This window comes from Phyllobates terribilis, unplaced genomic scaffold (genome assembly GCF_046119375.1).
Source record: "Phyllobates terribilis strain yellow unplaced genomic scaffold, ASM4611937v1 Scaffold_9__5_contigs__length_417890890, whole genome shotgun sequence".
Taxonomy (NCBI): domain Eukaryota; kingdom Metazoa; phylum Chordata; class Amphibia; order Anura; family Dendrobatidae; genus Phyllobates; species Phyllobates terribilis.
In genome coordinates this window covers 10,250,383-10,271,584 of record NW_027362769.1, presented here as the reverse complement: position 1 = coordinate 10,271,584, position 21,202 = coordinate 10,250,383, and the positions used below count along the sequence as shown (strand labels likewise).

Sequence of the window (21,202 nt, the reverse complement as noted above, 5' to 3'; positions counted from 1 at the left end):
ATGCTGTATAAACACGCAGTGTTAAACGTGCAGTGGTTCCTGATCGTGGCCACGTACCCAAACTCACTCGCAGGATGTCAATTTCTGTCTACGCTGCAGATTTTGACCAATTGAAGTGTCATTATATGCGGTGGATTCACATGTACCGACAACAAAAGTGCAGTATTCGAACACAGCGTTTTGGACGCAACAAAAATATGCTGTGTGCAAATCGCTGCTGAGTGCTGATCGGGGGGACATATCGGCTAACGAACCAGCTGTGAGATGTTGTTTAATGGCCAGGGACCATGTTTGCCTAATGGCACCTTCCCAGGCTAATAATAGCAGCACAGGAGCCACATAAATTACATGAATAGAAATGCTAATGAAGACTGGGTGAATGGGACTAGCTGACACCCAGCTCTTTTGTTTGGTGATGACAAGGTGTCAATCAGACCTTTTTCATCACCAAACTTAATTAAAGTAAAGAGTTAAATAAACACACAGACACAGAGTAAAAACACTTCATTTGAATTACAGCAGACACATTCTTTAATCATTCAAGTGAACCAATATATTCACCCCAGTTCTATGTTCATCCAAGGGTTTAAGCAATGTCCCACCAAATAACTTTATTTAGCTACAAAAAGCATTCATTGATGTACTAAAACGCTTCAAAAAACGCATGAAAAAAACGCGTCAAAAACGCATGTAAAATCTGCGTTTTTTCTGCTAGGGAGAGGCAAAAGATCTCAGGAAATTTCTGCTTCAAATCCGCATCATGCGCACATAGCCTTACACAAGGGTTAATAGGTGAAACAGGAACCCACAGTTTGTTGTGTAGTTTCTCTCGAATGTGGTGATGCCCTATACATCCTCAGAAACTACTGTTAGGCTACACGTCAGGGGTGAGCAGGAAGAAGCACTATTTGGCTTCTTAAACACAAATTTTGGAATATTTTGCGGGCGATATTTGCAGAACCCAAAAGGTGCTAAAAAAGCACCAAGAGTGACCTCATTTTCAAAATTGCACCTCTCAATTAATTTAGGTATGGCGGTAGTGACTATTTTGGCCCCACAGGCATTTTCACTTTCTAACATCTACGCCATGCTTTATTCTGAAGAACTGCAAGTCTACCAGTTTAGTGCCCATACATTGTGCCCAGCTTGTGCTTCTGGAGACTATCACCCTATAAATTGTTAATTGGGCTCTCCCCGTATGTTTCGGTGGTATCCATCTATTTAGACGTACACGGAACTGTGGTTCTCCAAACTTTTGTGCTTTAAGACACCTAAAATGATGAGATATTGCCAGAACAGAGGCCAGACGTTTTCCAAACTGACCCCATCTGCCTCATTAGGCCCCCTTCACATGTCCGTGTTTGCAGTGTGTGTGGCATCCGTTTTTTTTTCATGGATGCCACTCGTTCCCCTTATAACATGCTGCTGTGCACATATCCGTTTTTTACTGGCAGTATGAAAGATGAGGGTCAATACAAATCTATGGGTCCGTGTTAAACACGTGCAGCTCATGGAATGGTATTCATGTTCCATCTGTGTGCTGTATGTATTTAACATTGCAACGTATAGGAGAGGCATTGTCATTTCTTTTTCTTTTGCCATAACGGAAAAACACTGATGGCACACTGATTCAAAACACTGATTACTGTTTTTTTCCAATACCGGTTTATAGTGAAGTGTGAAGGGGGCCTTCTAGTCAGGGGTTTTGACTGAATCGCAGTTTTTGAAGTTTACACGGAAACATCGACGTAAGTGCTCAGCGAAGAGCACAGAATAAATGTGAACTGAGCCTTATTCCGATTTTTGAGAGACAGAATGAACAACTAGACAGCAGAACAAGAATAGTTTTTTTAATTTTATGACGTTTTTCGTGCAGTATTAGTAATAAGACAGCTTTATTCTAGGGGTCGGTACGATTACAGCGATACCAGATTCATATCAGTTTTTTAATGTTTTGCTGCTATCACACAGTAAAAATGCTTTTTTCTTTATTTAAAAAAGTCTTTTTGTGGCCATATTCTGAGAACTGTGACTTTTTTATTTTTTGTGCAACGAGGTGAAGTTTTTTTTTTTTTTTTTTTTTGGAACCATTTTGAGGTATATAAGAACATTTTTTTGTTCACTTTTTATTTCAATTTTGTCAGACGCAAAATTAACAAAAACGAGCAATTCCGTTAATGTTTTAATTTTTTTTTTTTTTTTTGTGCTGTTCACAATGTGGTAAAAGTGATAAGACCGATTTGTTTGTCAGGTCGGTACAATTACAGTGATACCAGATTTTTGTCATTTATTTTTATGCTTTACTCCTTTTACAGACTAAAAACAATATTTTACAAAAATGAATTTGTTTTTCCATCACGATACCCTTGAGAGCTGTGACTTTTTTTATTTCTTTGTCGATTGAGCCATATTGGGTCTTGTTTTTTGCAGGACGACTTGGCATTTTCATTTTATACCATTTTTTATTTTTTACTTGATCGCTTTTTACTCAATTTTTTTTTGTGTCAGGATGATGAAAAAGCGATCTTTTGGCTTGTTTTTTATTTTTTTACGTTGTTTGCCGTAAAGATTAAATAATGTGAACATTTTATAGTTCGGGTCATTCTGAACTAATTTTTTGTATTTTTTTTGTTTTGTTTTAACACAAACACTGTTTTTAGTGGCGAAACTGATTTTTGTGCACTTATTATGTGTGTGTTTGTTTTTTTTTACTTTCTTACATATTTTATTCTGCTTATTTTAAATCAGTGCAAAAGAAATCCGGACATCATCTATGGTGGTGGGAACCATGAAGCTGCATAAGGTGGTGCATTAGAAATGTTCACGGTTCTGATGAAGCCTGATGCAAAACGTGCATCAAGGGGTGCTGGATGACACATTAGCACGGAGGGTCTACATGATTGGGTTTCTTATGGTCTTTATCAGGTCTTTAACGACTGAGGTACTGATTGACTGATATACTGTGATCATATTGCACTAAGCATTTTATATCTAATAACAAGGGTTGATCATTCAGATATATTTGCCTCATGGCGTTACCATTTGTTCTCCACTAGGTCATAAGTGACTGATTTATCAAATGACCTGTATATTGAGATTACATGGCACTATATCACCTTAATACCTCTGTTTCTAACCTTTAGGGCTTGCTATATAGACCTGCTTGCATAGATGTACCATTTCTAATGCACCAGACACCTTATGCAGCTTCACGGTTCCCACCACCATAGATGATGTCTGGATTTCTTTTGCACGGATTCCCTTATACTGCATGCACATTTGTGATTATTGCAGAATTCTATAACCAAGAATTCTCATCTATGGGAATCATTGTATTAACCCCTTTACCCCCCAAGGTGGTTTGCACGTTAATGACCAGGCCAATTTTTACAATTCTAACCACTGTCACTCTATGAGGTAATTACTCTGGAACGCTTCAATGGATCCCCCTGATTCTGAGATTGTTTTTTTTGTGACATATTGTACTTCATGATAGTGGTAAAATTTCTTTGATATCTCTTGCATTTATTTGTGAAAAAAATGGAAATTTGGCGAAAATTTTGAAAATTTCACAATTTTCAAAATTAGAATTTTCATGCCCTTAAATCAGAGAGATATATCACACAAAATAGTTAATAAATAACATTTCCCACATGTCTACTTTACAAAAGCGCAATTTTGGAACCAAAATTTTTTTTTGTTAGGGAGCTATAAGGGTTAAAAGTTGACCAGTGATTTCTCATTTTTACAACAAAATTTACAAAACCATTTTTTTAGGGACCATATCACATTTGAAGTGACTTTGAGGGGTCTTTATGACACAAAATACCCAAAAGTGACACCATTCTAAAAACTACACCCCTCACGGTGCTCAAAACCACATTCAAGAAGTTTATTAACCCTTCACGTGCTTCACACCAATTAATTGAACGTGAAAGGAAAAAATGAACAATTAACTTTTTTTTCACTAAAATTTTATTTTAGACCCCAATTTTTTTATTTTCACAAGGGTACCAGGAGAAATCGGACCCCAAAAGTTGTTGTGCAATTTCTACTGAGTACGCCGATACCTCATATGTGGGGGAAAGCCATTGTTTGGGCGCACGGCAGGGCTCGGAAGGGAAGGACAATGCAAAACTCGCTGGAATTGACAGCTGACCCCATGTCGCGTTTGGAGAGCCCTGATGTGCCTAAACAGTGGAAACCCCGCACAAGTGACCCCATTTTGGAAACTAGATCCCTCAGGGAACTTATTTAGATGTGTGGTGAGCACTTTGAACCCCCAAGTGTTTTTCAAAAGTTTGATGTAGAGCCGTGAAAAAAACAAACATTTTTTTTCACACAAAAATGATATTTTAGCCGCAATATTTTTATTTTCACGAGGGTACTAGGAGAAATTGGATCCCAAAAGTTGTTGTGCAATTTCTCCTGAGTACGCTGATACCCCATGTGCTGGAGAAAACTACTGTTTGGGCGCATGTCAGGGCTCGGAAGGGATGGAGTGACTCTTTTGAATGCAGACTTTGATGGAACGGTCTGCGGGTGTCATGTCACGTTCTCAGAGCGCCTGATGTGCCTAAACAGTGGAAATGCCCAATAAGTGCCCCCTTTTTGGAAACTAGACCCCCAATGAATTTATCTAGATGTGTGGTGAGCCCATTGAACCCCCAGGTGCTTCACAGAAAATTATAATGTTGACTTGTGAAAATAAAAAAACAAACATTTTTTCCACAAAAATGCTAAAAAAAATATTTTCACAAGGGTGCCAGGAGAAATTGTACCCCATAAGTTGTTGTGCAATTTCTCTTGAGTACGCTTATACCCCATGTGTTGGAGAAAACTACTGTTTGGGCGCATGTCAGGGCCCAGAAGGGAAGGAGTGACGCTTTGGAATGCAGACTTTGATGGAACGGTCTGCGGGCCTCATGTCACATTCTCAGAGCCCCTGATGTGCCTAAACAGGGGAAATGCCCAACAAGTGCCCCCTTTTTGGAAGTGATAGATGATTTTTGAATCTTATAATGTAGTGTCGTACGTCAGTTGTGTAGGACAACCTGACGAACACTACACAACTGACGTATGACAACCTGACGAACACTACGTTAGCTGTGTAGTGTTCGTCAGGTTGTCATACGTCAGAAAATAGTAGTCCATGGAAGTATGGTACCTTTTGAAGCAGTCTTTCATGCACAGGCCAGGTTTGTCGGGACAGGTGTCACATTGATAAATGGTGTCCTTGCGTATTCCCCTTTTATAACACACTCGGCACCTCTTTTGTGACTTACCTTTTTTTCCGCTGTGATGGATCTCCCCTGGGAAATGCTGGCCTGGTACAATTCGAGGTCCTTCAGTTCCGTAAGTACTGGGGCCCACTCTGTCACCGCTGCCAAATATTAGGGCCTTGATAACTGCCTCTTAGAAGTGAAGATACGACGTAGAAGTCTGGCCTGCACATTGTGACAGAAGGAACGCGTTGTGCATTGCCATCTTCACGATGTGCACGGCCAGCTTCTTGTACAACACTCTGGCCTTTCTCAAAGTTCTGTACGGCTGGAGGACTAAATCAGAGAGATCAACTCCCCCCATGTACTTGTTGTACCCCACTACACAGTCTGGTTTGGCGACCTGTGTAGTGGAACCTCGTACAGTGCTGAGGGTGCTGCCATCACCGTGTATGGTGGTCAAGATAAGGACATCCCTCTTGTCCTTGTACTTGACCACCAGCAGGTTGTCGCTACATTGGGCTCTGCTCTCACCCCTTCTGAGCAGCTGCCCAATTAGCATCTTTGGGAAGCCTCTCTGATTTTTGCGGACAGTACCGCAGAATGCGGTACGTTGCGCAAAGAGGGACTTGAAAAGAGAGACACTGGTATAAATGTTATCCACGGACAGGTGATAACCTTTATCCAGCAGTGGGTGCACCAAGTCCCACACAATTTTCCCACTCACTCCCCTGAGGTACTCTCACACAGTTTATACAGCTTGATCCCGTACCTGGACCTTTTACTGGGCAGGTACTGCCGGAATCCAAGCCGCCCCTTAAAAGCGATTAAGGACTCATCCACACGTACACTTCAGCAAACTTGTTGTTGAAGTGTTCGATGACCGGCCGAACTTTGAAAAGACGATCAAAGTTCGGGTCATCGCGTGCAGGACACCTTGCATTATCTTGGTAATGCAAGAACTTGTGGATGGCCTGAAAACGTTGCCGGATCATGACCATTCGGAACACTGGAGTGTTATACAAAACGTCAACACTCCAGTATTGCCGAATTTCTGGCTTCTTCAGGATCCCCATATGAAGAACCAGGCCCCAAAACTTCATCATTTCTACTGCGTCTACAGGAGACCAGTTAGAAAATGATAAAGCGGGGCTTTGTTCCAAAAATTGGTGAGCTTACAAATTAGTTTGGCCCACCATGAGGTTTACGAAATCCTCAGAGAAAAAGACTTTGAAAAAGTCTATTTCTGTGAGGCCGGTGGTGTCAAACTTGATTCCTGATTCCCCCACGAAATCAGGAATCAGTGGCTCATAATTTTTGGGGGGCGAGGTCCATATGGGATCAGTAGTAGTGGGCGTTGGATCATCTTCTCTCCTGGAACGACTGCGGGGTGGTCCAGCAGCACCTGAGGAGGAAGAAGAGGAGGAGGAAGCGGAAGATGATGAGGAGGAGGAAAAATAAAGAAATGTGGGATCCTCGCCCTCGCTGTCAGTGTCGGAGGCAAGAAAAGCGTATGCCTCCTCCGCTGAATAGAGAGTTTGGGATGAGCAGGACATTTTTTGTTATGTATGTGGTGCATGTGTCAGTACTTTATTTAGAGTGTGTGGAAAAAGGAACTGCTGTATGTGGTGCAAACAGCGAACACGAGTGTGGATTGGTGAACTATGTCACCGATCAACGCTCGGCGGCTGCTGCATGTGCGCATGGATGTGTGTGGAGTGGGAAGAGGGGAATTGGGGTGGATGAGGGGAGATCAGAGATGGACTTACCAAAGTCTTCTCTGTTCTTCTTTCAGCAGCAGGACCAGAGCAGGAGACCGGGAGACCAGGAGCCCAGAGCAGAAAACCGGGAGATCGGGAGCCCGGAGCAGGACACGGAGCCCAGAGCAGGAGCCCGGAGCAGGAGAAGGCCCTTGTTGCGGAATTATTTAAAAAACTCCCATCTGAAAACGCTGACGGCAGAGGTCACAGTTCGTTGGACAACCAAGGAGTACATGCAAGAGAGACCCAAATGCAATCCAGCAGAGGCAGTGGAACACTGTCAAAGTTCTGGGACAGTTTTCTCAGACCCTCCCGTCGCACAGGACCTGAGGCGCAGGGTACTCTCCCAAAGAGGGAAAAGTTTCGGAAGATAGTGAGGGAGTACCTTGCCGACCGTACCAACGTCCTCCGTGATTCCTCTGTGCCTTATAATTATTGGGTATCCAAGCTGGACACGTGGCATGAACGGTCTCTCTACGCCTTGGAGATCCTGGCCTGCCGCTGGCGTTTTGGCCTGTTAACTGAAAATGCTGACAGGCTGACTCTCTTATAAAAATGAACAAGGGCTGGTTTGGGTCAGACTTCTCAACACCACCGAATGATAGCAGCGTAACATAAACTCAAATACAGTGTCTTTTTTTTGGGGAGGTCTAAGTCTATTCCCATGCACCTCTGTCTGCACACCCAGACATGGGTTTACGCTTCCTGATTTTGTCTATTTGCTCTTCTCCTTTTCCTCATCCTCCATATCCTCCTTCATATCACCACCATGAACATGGGAATATGTCGTTACTGTGGCCCAGCTCTATGTGTCTTTAAATTGTTTGTGGGGTTTTTCCTAAATTTTGGCAGCCGTTTGGACTCACTGCATACCCTATAGCTGTATAGCAGACCCTCTCCTTTCTAATGGGAACATGTCGTTACTGTGGCCCAGCTCTATGTGTCTTTAAATTGTTAGTGGGGTTTTTCCCAAATTTTGGCAGCCCTTGCAGTCACAGCATGGGCTTTACCACCATAGGAGACCCACTCCTTTATAATGGGAACATTTTTTTTTACTGAGACCCTCCTCTATATCTCTTCAAAGGGGTACTGGGTTTCGTCCAAATTTTTGGCAACCCTTGCAGTCACTGCATACACAATAACAGTATAGAAGACCCACTCTTTAATAATCGGAACAACGAAGCATAGCCGAATGCTGGCCCTTTAAGAATAGTAAGGCTGTAAAAATAGTATTTGTGACTTTGAGTTCCTCCTGCTTAAATGAAACAGGATGTTTCTGATAATGTTTCACACACCACATGGCCGGATAAGGTTGTAAAATGTTAAAATGACATTTACTGGTGAATGTATTTTTCACCGTTGAAAGCAGTGCAAAAACACATCAAAAACGCTACGTGTGAACATAGCCCAAGGTGTGGAGGAGCATTTTTGTTTTTGGTCATTTATTTTGCCTTATATACAAGTCATTACCCTGGAAAGGATGTTCCTTAACATATTTCCCAGGAAAATCCATTTTGTTTTCATTTTAGTATCTTTTATTGTGAGTCTGTAAAAGTGGCGTAATACCTCTGACAACATTGTTGACAGCAGTGACCTGAGGAGTCAGAAATGCTTCCAGAGGTCTTCCCCATGCTGTTCCCATGTCATTTGAGCACTGTTCCCATCGATTTGGCCAATTTTTAGGCCCTCTGTAGACCACCGGGGGAGCCGCCGGAAAAAATGCTTGAGTTTCCCATAGACTTAAATTGGCCTTGTTACTCGGACCAAGCACTCGAGTATTCCAATTTGCTCAACCCGAGTACCCGAGCATTTTAGTGCTTGCTCATCACTAGTGTTTACAGCTTTTTTTTGTCCGTGACTTCGCTGTATCCTGAGGAGCTCACCCCAGTCCACAGCTTACAGATGTCACAGGAGTGGGCGGGTCCTCTATCCACTGCAGACCTCCTACCAGGAAGCAGCCTTGTGCTGTGGCTGCTAAAGATCAGATCCTGGGGGGACAGAGGGGCTGAATGGAGCTGTTTGGAGTTGAGAATGAGGTTTCCTTCTTTGTTGACATAGGATTGAGTGTGTGTGGTCTGAGGATGTATTTTAGGGGCTAAGAAACATAGATGATGTTACTACATGGAGGCTGAATGTTGGAGGGGTTCACAGGGAAGGGGGTTGTGTAACGGGTCTGGGAGGTGGAACCTCTGAGCAACTATACAAGGGGGCAGTCCTTGTAAGGAAGCGGGTGGCTCCCAGGGAAGGCGGGCAGGTAGTCACGGCTAGTGACGGGGACAGTCTCTGGGTAGAAGGGCAGGAGGTCACGGCAAGTGACGGGGACAGTCTCTTGACAGGCGGGTGGTCACGGCAAGTGACGGCAGAGCCTCCAGGTAGGCTAGCAGGCAGGTAGCAGGTGGACGCTCCCAGGTGAGCGGGCAAGAGTCTCTGGACAGGCAGGTGGTCACAGCACGTGACGGCGGAGCCTCCAGGTAGGCTAGCAGGCAGGTAGCAGGTGAGCGCTCCCAGGTGAGCGGGCAAGAGTCTCTGGACAGGCAGGTGGTCACAGCACGTGACGGCGGAGCCTCCAGGTAGGCTAGCAGGCAGGTAGCAGGTGAGCGCTGCCAGGTGAGCGGGCAAGAGTCTCTGGACAGGCAGGTGGTCACAGCACGTGACGGCGGAGCCTCCAGGTAGGCTAGCAGACAGGTAGTAGGTAAGCGCTCCCAGGTGAGCGGGCAGGCTGGTCCATAGACAGACTGACAGGTGTCGGAAGGCAGACCGTCGGACCGCAGGCTTGCAAGCAGGTAAGCGGCTATCAGGCAGGTATCAAGCAGGAATCTGGCAGGTGACTGGCAGGTAACAAGCAGGAATCTGGCAGGTGACTGGCAGGTAACAAGCAGGAATCTGGCAGGTAACTGGTAACGGGACCTGAGGGCTGAAGCAGAGTGAAGGCTTTGCAACAACATTGCTCGGGCACCTCCATTTTGGAGGAGGTGCCTTATATATGGGAGGTCCTCCGGCAATTGGCCGGGGACTCCTTAAGATGGCGCGCGCGGTCCCTTTAAGAGAGGGGGAGCGCGCGCCCTAAGCACACTGCCGGGGAAGGAGCGCGTGCCTGAAGCAGCGGGGAGAGAAGCGCTGGAGGACGCCGCGCCAGGAGCGGGGAGGTGAGAGGGACGGCATCTCTGCCTAGTACGGGGCAGAGACGCCGATGCTACAGTACCCCCTCTTTTTTTGGCCAGAAATAAATTTTTCAAGGAGAAGCGGGGCGTTGATGTTCTCCCTGGGTTCCCAAGTTCTCTCCTCAGGACCAAACCCCTTCCAATCTACCAGAAAAAAGGTTTTTCCTCTTACCCTCTTGGAGGCCAGAATACTCTCTACCTCAAAGACGTCATCAGCGGAAACCGGAGCAGGAGGGGCACCTGGATTATTGGAAAAAGAGTTAAAGACAACGGGTTTGAGGAGAGATACGTGGAAGGAGTTGGGAATCCGTAGGGTGGCCGGGAGTTTTAATTTGTAGGCCACAGGGTTAATTTGCCTGAGGACTTCAAAGGGACCGATGAATCGAGGGCCCAACTTGAAGGAGGGTACTTTGAGCCACACATGTTTGGACGAGAGCCAAACCTTGTCTCCCGGACGGAATTGAGGCGGATCCAGACGTCTCTTATCAGCATATCTCTTCATCCGCTCAGAAGAAGAGCGGACCTGGTACTCTCCCAAATAGTAGAAAATTCACTGACAAGAGACTCCGCAGCAGGGTTGTCCACAGAAACGGAGACAGGAAGTGGAATCCGGGGATGTTGGCCACCGACTATAAAGAACGGGGATTTGGAAGAGGATTCGCTCTCATGGTTATTGTAAGAGAACTTGGCCCATGGTAGGAGATCCACCCAGTCCGAATGGTGTGCATTAACGAAGTGCCGGAGGTAACTGGTCAGGATCTGATTGATCCGCTCCACTTGACCATTGGACTGTGGGTGGTAAGCGGAGGAGAAGTCCAGGGTGATGTCTAGCAGCTTACATGTGGCTCTCCAGAAGCGTGAGGTGAACTGAACCCCACGATCCGACACGATGTGGAGACGGAAGATGTTGCGGATAAAGTCTTTAGCCAGCTCGGGTGCAGATGGGAGACCAGGCAGGGGAATGAAGTGGGCCATCTTAGAAAAGCGGTCAGCGACAACCCAAATGACTGTACAAACGGCAGAAATAGGAAGATCGGTGATAAAGTCCATAGCAATGTGCTGCCAAGGAGCACCAGGTACGGGAAGGGGCAGGAGATGGCCGGCTGGTAGATGTCTGGGAACTTTGTTACGGGCACAGGATGAGCAGGCCGCGACGAAGTCTACCTCGTCCTTACGCAGGGTAGGCCACCAGTAATGCCGGGTAATGAGTTGGAAGGTCTTCTTTTGGCCAGCATGGCCAGCTAGTTTAGAGGAATGTCCCCAGCGAAGAACCCTCTCCCGATCTGGTACAGCTACAAACGTCTTACCGGGTGGGAGACGAGTCAAATCCAAGGGGACCACATTCATCACCTTGGAGGAGTCGATGATGTGCGTAGGCTCCTCCTCTTGATCGGAGGACAGGAAGGACCGCGACAAGGCATCAGCTTTGACGTTCTTGTCCGCCGGACGGAAATGAAGAATGAAGTCGAAGCGGGCAAAAAACAACAACCACCGGGCCTGGCGAGGATTGAGTCTCTGGGCATTTTGGAGATATGCCAGGTTTTTGTGATCCGTGTAGATAATTACCGGGTAGAGAGCCCCTTCAAGCAGATAGCGCCACTCCCCCAGTGCCAATTTGATGGCTAGCAATTCACTGTCTCCTATGGAGTAGTTGCGCTCAGACGAGGAGAAGATTTTGGAGAAGAAGCCGCAGGTTACCATTCTCCCGGTAGAAGATTTTTGGGTGAGTACCGCTCCGGCTCCGGAGGAGGAGGCATCAACCTCCAGGTAGAATTGTTTATTACAGTCCGGACGGTGCAGGATGGGAGCAGAGGCGAAGGCTTTCTTTAAGGAAAGGAAGGCCTCCTCGGCTTCAGGCGACCATGTCCTGGGATTAGCCCCCTTACGGGTAAGTGCAGATATGGGAGCAGTCCGAGACGAGAAGTGTGGGATGAAAAGACGATAGTAATTAGCGAAGCCCAGGAATCGCTGTATCGCCTTCAAACCTTCAGGACGAGGCCATTTTAGAACGGAAGAGAGCTTCTCGGGATCCATTTGCAGACCTGTCTGGGAGATGACATAGCCCAAGAACGGTAGGGAGGTCTGGTCGAAGAGGCACTTCTCGTATTTGGCATAGAGGTGGTTCTGCCGAAGCCTAAGCAGGACCTGACGAACATCCCTTCGGTGTGTGGGGAGATCCGGAGAGAAGACCAAGATATCGTCCAGGTATACCACTACGCAGGAGTACAGGAGGTCACGGAAGATGTCGTTGACTAGTTCTTGAAAGACAGCGGGAGCATTACAGAGACCGAAGGGCATCACAAGGTACTCATAGTGACCGTCCCGGGTATTGAATGCCGTCTTCCACTCGTCTCCTTGACGGATACGGACCAGGTTATATGCTCCTCGTAGATCCAGCTTGGAGAAGATCCTGGCGCCCTTGAGACGGTCAAACAATTCGGAGATGAGCGGCAGGGAGTATTTGTTTTTTACTGTGATGAGATTGAGTCCTCTGTAGTCAATACAGGGACGTAGCGAGCCGTCTTTCTTTTTGACAAAGAAGAATCCGGCTCCAGGGGAGGAGTGGTGCCAGGTACCAGGTCGATCGGGCAGTCATATGGCCTATGGGGTGGCAACGTCTCTGCTTCCTTCTTACCGAAGACGTCCGCATAGGGCCAGTAAGGAGCCGGGAGACCTGGTAAATTAGCTGGAGTAGGTGAAGGGCGAGCTGGGCGGACCGGAACCAGGCAGGTCCTTTGGCAGTCTGGACCCCATCGTAGTACTTCACCGGATCGCCAGTTCAATACGGGTTTGTGTGTCTGGAGCCAAGGTAGACCTAGCAACAGGGAGTGAGAAAGTCCGGACAGCACATGGAATGAGATTTCCTCAGAGTGCAGCATTTCCACCTGCAGGGTTATGGGTTCAGTGACGAGCAGGATGGTCTCCGAGAGAAGTCTTCCATCCACGGAGGCGACTGACAATGGTTCAGCCAGGGACTTGGTGGGAATACGGTATCTCTCTACCAGAGACTGGGAGATGAGGTTTCCAGCAGCTCCAGAATCCAGGTGGGCGAGTTCAAAGTGACGGTTTTCTCCCCAAGCAATAGAGACCGATAAAGTCAGAGACGGAGAGGGCTTACTTTTGTCTAGGACCACCTCTCCGAGCGGTCCTAGACACTGGCGTTTCCCGGCTTTTCCTGGCAGGAACGGATGAAGTGCTCCATACTGCCACAATAGAAACAGCTTCCCTCGGCTCTGCGAGATTCTTGGCGAGATCTGACCATCTTGGTCTGGTCGATCTGCATAGGTTCAGGCGAGAGCACCCGCGGAGTGACTGGTTGAGAGGCAGGTCTCGGGGAAGTAGGAGCAGTGCAAGAAAAGTCTTTCTCCCAGGCAGTCTCTTTGGCACGTTCTTGGAACCGGATGCCAATCCGGGTAGCTAGTGACACCAGGTCATCCAGAATGGTAGGAATGTCCCGACCAGCTAACTCGTCCTTAATCCGACCGGAAAGACCCTCCCAGAAGACGGACACCAGAGCCTCATTTTCCCAGGCAAGCTCAGAAGCGAGGGTGCGGAACCGTATGGCATATTGGCCCACGGTGAGACTCCCTTGGCGGAGACGTAGCAGAGAGGAGGCTGAAGAGGATTTCCGTCCAGGTTCATCGAAGACTTTCCGGAAAGCAGCGAGGAAAGACAGCAGGTCGGACACCAGGGGATCCCCTCTCTCCCACAGGGGATTTAGCCATGCCAGTGCCTCCCCAGTGAGATGGGACATGATGAAGGCCACCTTAGCCCGGTTGGAGATGAACTGGTATGCCAATAGCTCAAAGTGCAGGGTGCACTGGTTTATGAAACCCCGAGCTAAAGTAGGTTCGCCGGCAAAGCGTGGAGGTGCCAGAAGCCGAGGTCCATAGTCGGGTACCATGAAGGGACTGGATTGCGGTACCGCAGGAATGGGCACGGCTGGACCAGAGGTAGACAAAGACGAGTCACACAATGCGCCTAGACGAGAGTTAACGGACCGTAGATAGGACAGTACCACCTCCTGCTGAGTTTTCTGACGTAAGACTTCCTGGTGCAGATCGGAGATCTGGGGACCACCGGGTTCCATGGCCCGAGCAAACTGTAGCGGGTCTGGGAGGTGGAACCTCTGAGCAACTATACAAGGGGGCAGTCCTTGTAAGGAAGCGGGTGGCTCCCAGGGAAGGCGGGCAGGTAGTCACGGCTAGTGACGGGGACAGTCTCTGGGTAGAAGGGCAGGAGGTCACGGCAAGTGACGGGGACAGTCTCTTGACAGGCGGGTGGTCACAGCAAGTGACGGCAGAGCCTCCAGGTAGGCTAGCAGGCAGGTAGCAGGTGGACGCTCCCAGGTGAGCGGGCAAGAGTCTCTGGACAGGCACGTGGTCACAGCACGTGACGGCGGAGCCTCCAGGTATGCTAGCAGGCAGGTAGCAGGTGAGCGCTCCCAGGTGATCGGGCAAGAGTCTCTGGACAGGCAGGTGGTCACAGCACGTGACGGCGGAGCCTCCAGGTAGGCTAGCAGACAGGTAGTAGGTGAGCGCTCCCAGGTGAGCGGGCAGGCTGGTCCATAGACAGACTGACAGGTGTCGGAAGGCAGACCGTCGGACCGCAGGCTTGCAAGCAGGTAAGCGGATATCAGGCAGGTATCAAGCAGGAATCTGGCAGGTGACTGGCAGGTAACAAGCAGGAATCTGGCAGGTGACTGGCAGGTAACTGGTAACGGGACCTGAGGGCTGAAGCAGAGTGAAGGCTTTGCAACAACATTGCTCGGGCACCTCCATTTTGGAGGAGGTGCCTTATATATGGGAGGTCCTCCGGCAATTGGCCAGGGACTCCTTAGGACGGCGCGCGCGGTCCCTTTAAGAGAGTGGGAGCGCGCGCGCGCCCTAAGCACACTGCCGGGGAAGGAGCGCGTGCCGGAAGCAGCGGGGAGAGAAGCGCTGGAGGACGCCGCGCCAGGAGCGGGTAGGTGAGAGGGACGGCATCTCTGCCTAGTACGGGGCAGAGACACCGATGCTACAGGTTGCTTCATTTATGTGATTTCTGCTACTATTAGCTGGCTGCTTATTGGGGTAGGGAGCTTGCACAGGAGGGGTTGATATTACTTGACTGGGCTTGCATGCGGTGGGCCTGGGTTGAGAATGGGATGATGTTACATGTTGGCTGGCTACACGGGGAAGGGAGAATGGGTTGATGCTGCTTTCTGGGAGGGCTGTATGGAGAATGGGTTGATTCGTGCTGGGGGGGGGCTGTGCGGAGAATGGGGTGATGCGTGTAGGTAGGCTGTGCGGAGAATGGGGTGATGTTCCCTGTATGGGGTTGCGTGCAGGGGGGGCTGCACTGGGAAGGGGAGAATGATGCATGCTGGGGGGCTGTGGAAGGGGATGATGCTGCATGATAGAGTGCTGTGTGGAGCTGCATGCAGGAGGGCTGTGCAGGGCAGGTTATTTTGTCACTCGCATAGGGTTGCTTGATGGGCAGCTGTGCTGGAAAGGGAGTGATGTAACTCATGTTGCATGCTGGGGGACTGCACGGTGGAGGGGGGTAATGTCACTGGCTTGGGGTTGCATGCTGGGCTGCTGTGCAGGAAAGGCGATGATGTGACTTGCATGGTGCTGCATGCTGGGGGTCTGCGCGGTGGAGGGGTACTATGTCATAGGCGTGGGGTTGCATGCTGGGCGGCTGTGTGGGAGGGGGTGATGTGAGTCATGTGCTATTTGCTTTCATCGTCCCTTATCACCAACGTGGCTTAGTTCTATGTAATAAGCCACATAGAACTTGTGAACAGTTAAGCAAGGTGAAGATAAAATTATCTCTAAAAGGCATAAAGTTAAAGGTGACGCATTTCCTTTGTATTTTAGACAAAAAAATATTTATACTTTTATCTTTTATATTTTAAAAATTACAAAATTGATAATGGGCTAATGCTAAAGTTTGGGCACCCTTGGAGATTTGTGTGCTCAGATAACTTTGACCAAGGTTTCAGACCTTAATTGGCCTGTTAAGGTTATGGCTTTTTTTCACTTTAATCATTAGGAAAGGCCAGGTGATGCAAATTTCCCACCTTTTTAAAAACCCAGCCTCCTCTCTCCTTGTGCCAAAAAACAGCTGCCATGGGTTCTTCTAAACAGCTGCCTAGCACTCTGAAAATGATGGAGGTCCATAAATCTGGAGAAGGCTATAAGAAGATGGCAAAGCATTTTCAAATTGTGCTTTCCTCAGTTCGAAATGTAATTAAGAAATGGCAGTTAACAGGAACAGTGGAGGTCAAGATAAGGTCTGGAAGAAAAACAAAATTTCAGTGAGAGCTGCTCGTAGGTACCTTGACTGTTAAAGACATTCAGAAAGATTTAGCAGATTCTGGCGTTCTGTACATTGTTCTACTGTTCACCAGAAGGAAACATCTGCATCCTCACCATAAAATTCAGCATAAGAAGTAAAAAAGAATATCTAAACAATCCTGATGCATTTTGGAAACAAGTCCTGAGGACCGATGAGGTTAAAATAGAAATCTGGCCACAATAATCAAAGGTATGTATGGAGAAAAATGAGCACAGAATTTCAGAAAAAAACATCTCGCCAACCATTAGGCATGGGGGTGGATCATTTATACTTTGGAGAGTGTTGCAGCCAACGGCAAGGGGAACATTTCACAGGTAGAGGGAACAATGGATTCAATGAAATTTCAACAAATTTTTGATGCAAACATCTGTAAAAAAAAAAGCTGACGTTGAAAAGAGGATGGCTTCTACAAATAGATAATGATCCTAAACACGCATAAAAATCCACAATAGCCTACCTCAAAAGACGCAAGCTGAAGGTTTTACAATGGCCCTCACAGTCCCCTGATCTGAACATCATTGAAAATCTGTGGCTACAGTTCAAAATAGCAGTGCATGCAAGACTACCCAGGAATCTCTCAGAACTGGAAGAATTTTTCAGGGAAGAATGGTTGAAAGACCCTTGTCTGGCTACGAAAAGCGTTTAGAAGCTGTAATACTTTCAAAAGGGGCTGCTACTAGGTACAAACCATGCAGGATGCTCAAACTTTTGCATTGACCCATTTTCCTTTATGTAATTTTTTGAATGTTAAGGATGAAAATATATATATATATTTTGCCTAAAATACAAAGGAAAGGGATCATCTGTAACTTTTTAGACCTTTTGGAGATCTTTTCATCTTCAACTTGCTTAACTGTTCAAAATAACAGTAATTTTGACCTGGGGTGCGCAAACTTTTACATACTACTGAGCATACATCCGACCTTGGCAAAGTAATAATTATAATAATAATTAATAGTTATTATATAATCAATTATTTTTAATACAAAATTAAATGCACTACTTTAGCTGTTTTTTTTTACTTAGTAAAGGGTATTTCCAGGACTTTATAAAAAAAAATGTAAAAAAATGCCTTAGCACTAACAGGCAGGTGGTAGTTGCTGCCTACCTACCTGTTTTGCCTGGCGCCGTCACGGAGTGCTCCTTCCAGCGATTCTGCTGACGTCACGTCGTCAGAGCAGTAGCTTCTTTTCCACCTTGTCAACCGTGTGTGACTGCAGATTTCTTTTCTAATTTACACCTGGCTCCCCCAGTTAGGCAGCGGGAATCCAGCTGTAAATCACAATAACGTCTGCAGACACGCCCCGGCGACAGTGCGGAAAAGAAGCCAGTGCACTGCCGAAATGACATCAGCAGAGACAGCTGAATCCGCAGGCAGGAGTGGTCTGTGACCGCTATGTGCTGGTGAAAAATGGCGCCAAACACAACAGGCAAGTAGATAGCATCTACCACCTGCCTGTTAGTGCTTAGGCTTTTTTTTTATACCAAGTCACGGATATCCCCTTTAACTTATTTTTCAGCCACTGGGTTCTGCCATTTGTATTTGCTGGTGACTCTCCGAGAGCATCTCCTACACTGTGGTAGCCTCCAACTGTGATCTAGGCACACCCCTTGGCTGTCCAGGTCACAGCTATGGGAGGAGAGTGACACCATTTTATTGAAGTCTGAAACTATGCTGTAAGCTTCACTTTTCCCATGTCACCACCCACAGTACGAACAGTGACAGGAGGTCTGGGATGAGGCGAGTATCGGCATCGTTGAGCGGTGTTCACAGCCTGACAGTAGTAGTACAGTACCAGGCTGCTGATCATCGCTCCCCGACCATGTATCTAATGCCATCATGTGTGGTACGCCTCAGTGTGTATTAATATACAGCATATATCTCACACATATGTAAGAGGAGGTGACAATGCTCCTGAGAAATCCAGACAATGTGTATCATTGGGGCGAGAAGGTTGCAACCTGCTGTTCCGAAGGAACCATGGGGAACTAACTGGAGCAGGAAGAATTGCAGGGGAGACTGATTCAGATGCAACAGCCATTCCGGTTTCACTGATCACACAGTTCCTGAATATAGAGGGTCTGCGTGCAAAACCTGAAAGGGTTTTGGTGCCAATAGAGAGAGAGGTGCAGAAGTTTTCAGGAGAAGATGCTGCAGCCAGTGTGACAGGCCACAGCAGGTTGCTGCCTGTTTGCAGCCGGGATTCAGGTGACACCAAATCAGATCCAAGTCCCCAAATGCGCCTTTCAAAACCCGAGGACCCGATCTATGCTGGTCAAGATACCGAACTCTGACGATGACAGTCAAGATCCGGAGCCCAGCCCTCTTGTCCCCAGATCTGGGAGACAACTGTCGTCGGTCAATCAACAAAGACCCCTGAGAAGATTCCGCCAGGAGGAGGATGCCTGCGGTGGTAGAAGGAAGGCATGAGTAAGCCAGGCTGTCAAATCCAGCACTGACGTACAGTATAAGGGACGGCAGACAGGGCGGGTGTCAGTTGAAGCAAAGGAGGCTCAACGTGCATTAGTAGACTTTGTCAGGAGGACTTGCGGTCTAGCAGGAAAAACTGGCAACCCCCACTAGGGCCATTGCTTCAGGAGGAGCCAACGTAGTAGCTCCTACAGGGACGAGTGTATCACCCCTGTCAGAGGAACGCTAGTATAATTTGTGGAATGACTTTACTGCCGTTGTAATTGTACTTTAAAACTCATATGTTCTGTACTGTACAGGGTGGGCCATTGATATGGATACACCTAAATTAAATGGGAATGGTTGGTGATATCAAATTCCTGTTTGTGGCACATTAGTATATGGGAGGGGGAAAACTTTTCCAGATGGGTGGTGACCATGGCGGCCATTTTGAAGTCGGCCATTTTGGATCCAACTTTATTTTTTCAGCAGCAGAAGGGAAGGAAGGGAGACACAGATCCATTACTAGTGGGTAGGCGGAGCCCCACAGGATAGTTCACCTCAGATTAGAAAAAGTGACGACCGGCACCTCCAGCTTAGGCTCCTCCTACTCCCATGTCCTTCAGTTTAAAATTTGAGGTCGCAGAGGATAGTCGCTGCCTTTGCAGCTCATCAGAAGAATTTTTTATTTTACATTTCCGGAGACCTGGACCCCCCCGTGGTCTAGAGGTCTCAGGGGGTCTCGGCGCTGCTGGGACCCCTGACCCTCCCCTGGCGGATCTGCGTACCCCCTAAGGAGGTCCCCGCAGAAGCCTTCCGGCCCCGGGGGATACAGGGCGCTACCTGGTGGAGACGCACACCGCTTCTGTGGGGTCCCTGCGCGCTCCGCCGTGGGGGGGAGCAAAGGGCCACAGCGCCAACACATCCCTGGGGGTCCCTGTGGCGCTCAGCTGGGTAAGTGCTCATCAAGTTCTGAGCGCTTCAGCAGCTGCTGCGGCAGCCGCTGTTACTGTACAAGTGGTGACTGCTGTTTTGTCCGTTACAGGGGATATCACCGCTGCATTCGGCGTTTGGAGATCTCTCTGCTAGCTGGGGAGCAGGGACGGGGGAGCGCGGGCTCCGTTGGTGTGCGGCGGTGGGGGGGCGTGGCTTGGCGCTTCTCTGCTGCCTGTCATCTTATCCTCAGGCAGGAAGCGCCCGGAAAGCGTGCGCTGGAGCTGTCCGGCCCCTTCTTCTCCTTCCGGGTCCTTCGTCCGGCGTCCATTACCACGTGCAGCGCCTCCTGCTCCCTGCTCCCCGCTCTCTACACCTCCCCAGAGAAGAGCAGTCATCGCGGCCAGCTGGTGAGTCACTTCTGCCTGTTAAGGCAGAAGGTTCCGTTTGCTCACTATTGCAGCGCAGAGCACCTTACTGCTGACCTGTTAAGGCAGACAGGGTGTGCTATATCCGGCGCTGCTATCTCCCTGCTGAGGAGGCTCTGGGACTCGCACACTTCTGTCCTTTTAAGGCCAAGGTGTATTGCGTGGTCAGCAGCATTAACCCCTTCTGAGGGGTCTGGCCTCATCAAGGCAGTTAACCTGTACTGGAGTGCATGCTTTTGGGATCAGAGGGCGCATCTCCCTAGTCTGTTAGGTTAACTTTTGCTCTGCAGGCAGCTGGTGTAGCTCTCTCCCTCTAAGGAGGAGCTTTAACCCTTTAGTGCTTGGTGATTTTTTTGTGAAGGAACAGGCTGTGGTAGCGGAATCACACATTCTCGGTTACTGTACCCATTGCAAAGGGTTATTACCGCCTTATCCGCGACGCTCGCAACTGTGTGGGGGCATGTCGGATCAGGGACAAGGGGGCGCGGACCTCTCTCCCTTTCCGCTTTAGGATCGGTAACGCGTATCTGATACTCCGGGGTCTTCGACGGCGTCAGGTTCAACACTGGTCGGGGGCCTCAGTGATGTTAAAGTGGAAGCGCTCACACGCTCCATTGACAGTCTGTCTGACCTCCTGGGTCATTGGGTATCAGCTAAGTCCCAACCGACTTCACGAGGCAAGAAGCGCCACAGGCCTGTGGTGGCACCGTCTCCTCCGCGCAGTGCGTCGGAGGCTTCGGAATCACCAACAGACTCTGCTGGTGAGATTTCCGATTCTGATGAAGAGGATCGGCAGGGTCTCTCTGCTTCGCTTTCGGGCCGCGTAGACGCTTTTATTGGGGCTATGCGGGAAGCGTTACAGCTGTCTGAAGAGGTGACAAGGCGCCCTGGCAAGTCGGCCCGGCTGTATCAGGAGTCGCGTCGGGCTCGTTCGACGCTCCCGGTG

The 21,202-nt window shown here is 48.4% G+C and overlaps 1 protein-coding gene across 2 annotated transcripts in view; it reads left to right on the top strand.

Moving 5' to 3' along the window:
• The window catches only part of CFAP410 (cilia and flagella associated protein 410), a 163,051-nt gene that overhangs the window by 97,362 nt on the left and 44,487 nt on the right, over nt 1-21,202 (top strand). The window contains exon 5 of one of the 2 annotated variants that reach the window (XM_073645568.1): nt 7,018-7,579. The exons of the other annotated variant lie outside the window; for it this stretch is intronic. Coding sequence (XP_073501669.1) covers nt 7,018-7,535 — 518 coding nt within the window. The 3' untranslated portion in view covers nt 7,536-7,579. Of the gene's footprint in view, nt 1-7,017; nt 7,580-21,202 lie in introns of those variants that run through there. 2 annotated transcript variants of the gene reach the window in all.